Source organism: Callorhinus ursinus, unplaced genomic scaffold (genome assembly GCF_003265705.2).
Source record: "Callorhinus ursinus isolate GAN/ISIS: 27379988/994484 unplaced genomic scaffold, GSC_fseal_2.0 scaffold18, whole genome shotgun sequence".
NCBI classification, from domain to species: Eukaryota; Metazoa; Chordata; class Mammalia; order Carnivora; family Otariidae; genus Callorhinus; species Callorhinus ursinus.
Genome location: NW_027397080.1, coordinates 28,833,362 through 28,841,838, shown reverse-complemented (window position 1 = coordinate 28,841,838; position 8,477 = coordinate 28,833,362). Strand labels below are relative to the sequence as shown.

Here is an 8,477-nt window from a genome sequence, read left to right as displayed (position 1 = left end):
GAGGCACCTACTGGGAACTCACACATTTGTGAAATGAATCCGGGAAGAGCTTCTGTTCTGGGGGAGGCAGTGTGGACAGTTCAGGTGAAGGCTGGGAAGCTTAGTGGGGTGTGGCCTTTCTCCTAAAATCACGTGTGACCCACCCTTAATTCATTTGGCTTAGTAAGTGTTCAATAAATGTTAGCTGTTCCCCTTATTTAGAATATCCTATTAACAGGAATAGGAATATCCTATTAACAGGAAACTTGTTTTCACTCTCCCCACCCTCCCACTCGCACCGGTACCCTGGCAGAACCAAGACCTAGCCTAGTTCATTTTAACAAGTATTTTTGAGCCTTGTTCCATATGGGTCAACCTGATACCATATATCAGGCTATGCTGTGTGCTTCACGTGAATTATCTCATCCTCAAAACAACCTTTCGGGCTAGATCATAACGATTATCCATAGTTTCAGAGGAGGAAGCAAGCACAGATTAAGTAATATGTTCAAAGTCACATGGGTGGTATGAGGTGGAGTTGAGATTTGAAACTAGGTAATTTGACACCACAGCCTTAATTCTTTCAAACTACTTTACATGCCTCCAAGAGTTTTAAGGCCTAACCTATAGAACTGTACCATATGAGCTTAGCATAATACCCTCTAGTTCCATCCACCTCATTGCAAATGGCAAGATTTCATTTTTTGATGGCGGAGTAATATTCCATTGTATACATATATACCACATCTTCTTTATCCATTCATCTGTCCATGGACATCTGGGCTCTTTCCATAGTTTGGCTATTGTGGACATTGCTGCTATAAGTATTGTGGTGCAGGTGCCCCTCCGGATCACTACATTTGTATCTTTGGGGTAAATACCTAGTAGTGCAATTGCTGGGTCATAGGGTAGCTCTATTTTTAACATTTTGAGGAACCTCCATACTGTTTTCCAGAGAGGTTGTACCAGCTTGCATTCCCATCAGCAGTGTAAGAGAGTTCCCCTTTCTCCACATCCTTGCCAACATTTGTGTGGAATTTAAGAAACAAAACAGAGGAGCATAGGGGAAGGGAGGGAAAAATAAAACAAGACAAAATCAGAGAGGGAGACAGACCATAAGAGACTCTCAACCATAGGAAACAAACTGAGGGTTGCTGGAGGGGAGGGGGATGAGGGAAGGGGTAACTGAGTGATGGGCATGAAGGAGGGCACGAGATGTAATGTGAGCAGTGGGTGTACAAACAACTGATGAAACACTGAACTCTGAAACTAATAATAGACTATATGCGAACTGAATTTAAATAAAATAAAAAAAAAAGAACTGTACCAATGCATGCAAGGATCCCAAAAGTCATTCTTTGCCACATCCCTCCCTTCTTACAGGGTTACATGAAACCACCCTGGATTGATAGGTTAACGAGACTGTCCTTAAAGCTTCGATTAGCTCATCTACCTTTAGTAATTCACTTCAACAAAGTTGGAAGGTTTTGTCTAGATGTAACTTGAAACCCACTGGATTCACTAAAGATCTAAATCCTGAGGACTCCATGTCTTAAGGGGTATGTCTTTCCCATTGATGGCCACTATTTTCCGGAGTCCATTCATTCCCATGCCCTTTATCTTTCATGAATGGTAACATCACTGGTCATTGATAGTTATTTCATGTAGAACCAAAAAAGTTATGGTGATCATATTTTCCAGAGCAAAAGAGTTGATGCATGGTTTAGAACTACAGAAAATCTGAGACAGGTATGAGACTAACTATGAGGGTTAAAGCTTATCAGTATTACTATTGATACTTAAACTCATCTTTGGTTTTAATAGAGGAGTCCTCCAACAAATGTATATGGAACAGCACTGTGGTCCAGGTCTCTGGCAGATTTGGGGGATACAACGTCATAGGGTCCCTGGCCTTGTAATGTTCTTGCTCTTCCTAATACAAATTCTTTGAACAGCTTTTATGATTCAGTATTTCTCACTGGGTAGCTGCAGCCCATAGGAATTAGGAATTTAGAAGTAGAAAATTTACCTGAACTGAAAATGCTGTTCTTTGGAAGCACTCCATAGGCATGCTCTCTGTAGAGGAATCTCTGCATGGCACTTGCCACCTTTATTTAATGCTCTCTCCTCCCCATTATTGTAGGCCTCTTTCCTAGGTCCTGCGGCATCTCGTTTTCTCTTTACCTGTTTGACTGGTTATCTGTTTTAAAAATACTACTCAGATTCTACTTCTCAGTTTTAGAACTTCACACGGTTCCCTGTCATCCACACATCAGGCTCAAACTCCTTCCTGTTGAACCGAGGCAGGTCACGGTCTGGCTCCACACTCTCCACTCTGACCCCCTTCTACTTGCTATCATTCCCTTTGTTCTCCACTGACCACTCAGCCAGCTGTGCTGAACTATGAGGTCCGACTGGTGAAAATGCCATTTTACATATCAAAGATGGTTTAAGACTTGCATTCGGATAGGGTTCAAGTTAGTATTTGCCATTCCTGCAGGATATTGTGCTTTCAGACCGACTTTCTGCTGAAGGTCTTCACATGCTTCATCTGATAAAGTCCCACTCATCCTTTAATACCCGTGGCAAATGTCCCCTTTCCATGAGGATTTCCTGGCATGGCCAGTGGAATTCACACCGCCCACTGCGGCTCACACCCTGGGTGTGGTTCTACTCCCCACTTGGCTTGGGGGAGTTACCACTCCACTCCGACACGATGCTGAATCCGCCTTGTGTGGCCTGTGAACACGAGGAAGGGGACCATGCCAGGCAGCTCCCGTGTCCTGCGTGGTCCCTCGTACCACATGCTTAGTGAATCCTGGCTGTTGAAGGACCTGCTTCCTTTATAAACTTGTAATTATGAATAAAAAGACATCCATACACGTTTTTAAAATTCTGATGTCATTTATTGGCACAAAAATTATTCAGATACAACGTGGTGTCTAGAATGGCTACACTTGATACTTTGTGCATTTAGTTTACTATTTCTTTTGCTCAGAGTTCCCTGCAGGTACCAGACCTCCCCTCTCTGTGGTCAGCACCTCCAGGACAGCATTTGTTTCCAAGCCCTTGCTCTACACAGAGAGCGTTCAGACTTCACTGAAAACATCCCAGGACCGTGCTGGGGAAGGCTGCTGTGGGCCACCCTACTGCACATGGTCTCTGTGCATCTGCTCCACGCAGGCCACCCAGCCATCACGAGAAACTCCCCTCCCAGTATTTGGGTCTTGGATTGAAGTGTGTAAGTTGCAGCATCATGGGTGAGGCAGAAGATAGACACTTTCCACCCATTTTGGCCCATCTTACAAATGATGCTGTCTGCGGACCAGTGAGGTAATGGGATGGGTGGAAGTGACCAAGTCAGCTTCTCCCGATTCCTAACATGTGTCCTTCATGGCCTGAGGCTTCTTGACTGTGCGGAGTTTGCTGTATCCTTGTTGAGAGGAACAACTAGGCCATTCTTCTATCAGCAATGCTCATGATGAGTTCTCTTGTGAGTTAAGTCAAAACCCGTATTTGTAAGTTATGGATCTTCTGTTCCCCCAAATCAATGGCTTGATTTGTGTAGTATTACTGTGTTGACTGTCCTGGGAACCAAATCAAGCCTTGTGTTTCTGACAATATATTCTTCAACAGCAGCTAGAGAGTTGGTTCAAACCAACGTTTAATATACAGTAGTACGTTTCATTTACATTTCAAAATATTAAACAAAGTCGAGCTCTCTGACTGTGGTTTCAGTTTAGTGGAAGCATATACCCAAGTCCAAAAGCCTCAAGAGAAACGCAGTGGGCATGTCCGGGCCTCGGGTTACCAGAAAGGACACCTAAGATGACAGAGAGAAAAGGAATATTTTAATAATTTGGGCTTTTTCAAAGCTTTACACGGATACACTGAAAATGGAGAGACCAAGGTCTGACAACCCCCGGGGACATTCCTTGAGATCTCCCACAACTAACTATGTTGGACACACTCATCATTTCCAGTCAAGGGCTGATGCCTGCTGGCCCCAGAAGGACTCTCCCCCATCAGCCTCCCTCTCAAGTTTCTACCTTCAAGCGTGCCTCGGGCAATTAATCAAAGCAGACCCCAGAGCGGTCCTTGAGGTGACAATCCCAGATCATAAATTTGTCTCTGCATCTCCTCTCTGTTGGTGCTCTGGCTTTTCCTTGGCCCTTCCCTCTATTTTTGGAACTGACAGCAAAACTCCAAAAAGAACCCCAGAACCCCCCCAAAAAAGAGGGACTCACCTACATTTCTAAACCATTTTTAAGGTAATTTTCATTTACTTTGGTGTGTGCCTTCCAAATATGCACCCATGTTTCTCAAGTTCCTCCCTTTTTAGAACTGGAAGCGCACACGGCGAATACAAACTTTTTAAGAGATCCGACACTGCGATTCCCCTTTCTGGATCACTGCACCACCCGCCCCAGGTCTTTCCTGCCACGGCGGGACTGGGGCACGGGGTGGGGCCCTGTGTGCGTGTCCGCGCACCACGAGGCGCACAGGTGCTCACCAGCCAATGTAGCACTGACAGAGGTTCTCGTGTGACGTGGCTTGTTTGATGAGCAGCTCCACCTGTGTCGGGACATCCAGGGTTTCGTCATGAGAAAAGTCCCGACCTAGGACAGGAAAAACACACACAGTCCTTCTGCACCACTCCATCCCTGCCCCTGGTTCGGCTGCCCTGTCTGTGCAGCCCTGCTCAGTTTCTCCTTGTTCGAGAGTATGAAGGCTGCATGGCAGCTGGGTTTTTAAATTCACCTCCATGTGACCTGAATACACACCAGTCTCCTCCTAACAGAGACTTGGTTCAAAGAGGGGAAAGGCCTGCAATTGGCTGAGCTCAGGAGTGGCGAAGATCTGGCCCCTGGGTTTGCAGAGATCCCTTCATCTATCGCAATCATCAGGCAAGTGGATGAGAAACTGTGCTCGGTTTCAGTCCTATAACCTCCATGGTTGGGCCTTTCCTCCCACAGGGAAGCTTGTTTCCATCACAAACCCATCATCTCAGCCCAGAATAGGCACTCATGGCCAGCTGATGAAGCCTCTTTGGCACAAGCGCCATTTCCCCTCCTCCCCTGCCCCTCCCCCCGCTCCCCCCAACTCCGTGTCCAAGTCTTCCTGCTGGCTTTGCACCGTCAGCACCTGCCCTCGGCTCCTACTTGACGAGTTCATTCATTCACTGAGCTCATCGTTCTGGACCCCTGAGGTGTCAGGCAGGGCTCGAGGAGCTGGATCTGTTCCACAGGAGCTCCCTCTTCCGTGGTGCTGCTGCGACCCTCGGGAGCTGTCCCTCCTCCCGCTGAAGGCTAAGTTCACCTGCGCTCCGGGTCCCACCGCCTCCTGCTTCCTAGGGTGCTTTACAGGGTCACCTACCCTCCTCTCACTCCTGTCTTCAAACTTCTATAAACTCATTCCCTTTGCGCACTAAAGAACAAAAGGCTCTCGCGCACTACCCCTGCTGCAGCCAGCCCCCACCCCCTTCCCCATGCGGCCGAGCTTCTCACAAGTCTGAAACTCGCCTCCTCTGCCTCGCTTCCCTCTCTCACTTCACCTTCTCTTCAACCCCTTCGGTCTGGCTGCCAGGCTCTTCACTCTCAGAAGGCTGCCAGGCACTTGGAGCTGTCCTCACTGCCTGCCGTCCCTCATGCCTCCTCATCAATCCTTCAGATTTTACCTCCTGAAGATCTGGAGGCCACCTCCCTAGTCTAGTCAACTGTCCAGCTGCAAATTTGGCAGCAGCTTCCTCCCTCCACACGGCCTCCATGGCCAGAGCAGGGAGGATTCCCCAGTGCAAACCCACTGGGCCCCTCCTGCCTCCCTGCTCCCCCTCCAAGCCCTCAGAGCCTTCCCATTGCCCTTAGGATGGAGGATGAAAGTGTAAGGCCCTGTATGGTCCCGCCCCGGCCCGCTCAGAGTGTGGGCACTCTGGCTTCTGTGCGCCTCCCATCTCGCTCTCTGCGGCAGTCAGACTCGTCTGCGTTCAGACCATTTTTCTTGCCAGATTCGCTCCCACCACAGGGCCCTTGCATATGCTGTTTCCTTTACCTAAACACTCTGCCTCTGATTATGTCCTCCTTCAGATTTTAGCTCAAGGGTTGTTTCCCAGGGAAGCTTTCCTGGAACTCCGGGCACTTAAATTCCCTTGTGACGAGCATCAGAGCCCAAGCCCTTTCTTGCACCTAATACGGCCCCTTTAGATGGCAACTCCATGAGGGCAGGCAATCTGTTGGCTCCTACCAGCCATTTCATCAGCATCTAGGGCTTATAGGTGCTCAACAAATAAATACAACTTGACTTCAACACTTCTGTGCCAGGCCCCAATGCTGAGGCTTGGCATCCCATGTCTCATTTGAGTCTCACTGCCTTTTGAGAGAGGCATTCTTCCAGGTGAACAGAGAGGTGCAGGGCTCACATAGGGTGTGGGAGAGCTGGGGGCTTCGAGCCCCTTGACTCCGCCTCCTGTCACACCATCTGGTCTATAGGACATGTCTTGCTTTCAAAGTTATGCATTTCTCTCCTTCCATGCTCTCCACTCCGTCACAGTCCCCAAAGTGCAGGAAGGCAAAGGATCGGAGTGGTCAGGTCTGTTCCAGTATCAAGCCATGATGGTAAGAAAAACTTTCCTGAATTTGGACCCAAATGAACTTTACTCACCCCTGTCTGGTAAAATGAGATTAACAATACTTAGAGTGAGTTTAATGGTCATTAAAGAATCAGAGAGGGTCCTCAACTGATAGCCTCAGAGACCCTCCAGTTAGCTGCAGAGTCAAAGTTAAGGCACCAACACCGCTGGAAAGGGGCTGACCTCCCACTCAAGGGGAGAAAAATCTCTCAAGACTTTATGTTCCTTTTAAGTAAACACACACACACACACACACACACACACACACACTCACCAGTAAGCTTGTCTCGAACCCTGTTAATAATTTGAATAGCTTTCTTATTTAGGGCCTCTGGTTTCACCAAACCGTCTCCAACTGGAATACACAAAAGTAGAAATAACAATAAGATGGGATCGTCATAACAGGTTCAATGAATGCCCCTGTTTTTCTCAAATATTCACTTTTGAAAGTGTGGAGTAATTCTTCCTCTGTGTGTCTATCTTTGTCTTCAGAATAGAATGAGATATTCATGGGCCCTTGTCTGCTCAAAGGCGGGCTTGTTGCTTTGTCTTACCGACCCCTCTTGTGGTACACCACAGCTGCTATGTTCTTAATGAGCTAGTCATTGGTGTGATTCCTCAGAGGTCAGACTTACTGAAAGAATGAATGGATTCTGGCACTGTGGTCCCTGTTTTCTTATGGGCAGGTTCCCCAAGTTCCACACCGTCCAAAATTTCTAGGAGGAAAAAAAACCGATTGGCAGAAAATTCCAACACCAAGAAACCACTGTTGCAAGCATTAGCTCTACTTCTTTACACACTATATTCCCTTGAACACTCACTGCTACCTCTGAGGGGAAAGGAGATGAAGAATGGTCACTACGTGTTTAAAAGATTTTACATCTCCAAAGCATGAATTTTCAAGCAAACGGCATTTATAAAATGTTCTGACATAGAGGACAGGAGCGCGAATGAATCCCTGGTGACAAAACTTGTCAAAACAACTGATGATAATATAAAGAGCACTAGCTTTCAGTCGGTCACACCCATGACCAAAGTGCTATTCTTTGGAGGAATTTATACATCCTTTCTGGGCAGAGAGAGTCCTCAGGCTTACAGTCACCCTCCACTGACTGTGGCCTTCAGGAGAGAGGAGTCTAGAAGCAGAAGTATGAAGTTATTTACACATTGTCCTTGTACACCACAGGCCTTCAAAATGAAGCCAGGGATGATAATACTTTTATGAATGACCACTTGGAACTTAACTTTTAAGCCACAGAGAACCAGCCAGGTCTAGCCAGAACCATCTGGGGCCAACAGAACCAGCTGTCCCAGTTCCCCTTGGCACGCCCTAGACAGCAGAGAGGAGTCACCCACTAACGTACTAAAGAGGTGGACCCTGAGAATGAAACCTGTTAAGTCTCACTTACTTACTCACATGTTTTGGATGAGACCGGTCACCCGCACAAGGTACCCCAGACACCATGAGTAATTCAGGCATCATTCACAAATCCTGTCATGGTGTCCAGGCTAGAGTCCACACCTGTTCACAGAGTGGACCATAACCTGGCACCTCAATTTCCTGCCCAAAACACCTTCCTTCCCACCCACCCAGGAAGGCCAGCTTAAATCCAGCCAACCCAGGAACTCCCTTAACGACTGCCATTCAGAGCGGTACCCTCCTTTCTCTCAGCCCCATGGCCTCTCCTCGGAACCCAACTGTGAGCTGCTGGGTCATACAGTGGACTTTACCGTTCTCTTAACAGTTCATAGGCTAGGGGCACCTGGGTGGCTCAGATGGTTAAACATCTGCCTTCGGCTCAGGTTATGATCTCCAGGTCCTGGGATCGAGCCCCATGTCGGGCTCCCAGCTCAACGGCGAGTCTGCTTCTCC

The 8,477-nt window shown here is 47.7% G+C and overlaps 1 protein-coding gene across 3 annotated transcripts in view; it reads right to left on the bottom strand.

The window, feature by feature from the left end:
- Positions 1-2,863: 2,863 nt before the first annotated feature.
- MTOR (mechanistic target of rapamycin kinase) overlaps positions 2,864-8,477 on the bottom strand; it is a 124,227-nt gene continuing 118,613 nt past the window's right edge. For all 3 annotated transcript variants that reach the window (XM_025856015.2, XM_025856017.2, XM_025856016.2), the window contains 4 exons: positions 7,240-7,320; positions 6,879-6,959; positions 4,493-4,598; positions 2,864-3,802 (listed from right to left, as the gene is read on the bottom strand). In XM_025856015.2, coding sequence (XP_025711800.1) covers positions 3,787-3,802; positions 4,493-4,598; positions 6,879-6,959; positions 7,240-7,320 — 284 coding nt within the window. In that variant the 3' untranslated portion in view covers positions 2,864-3,786. The remainder of the gene's footprint in view (positions 3,803-4,492; positions 4,599-6,878; positions 6,960-7,239; positions 7,321-8,477) is intronic.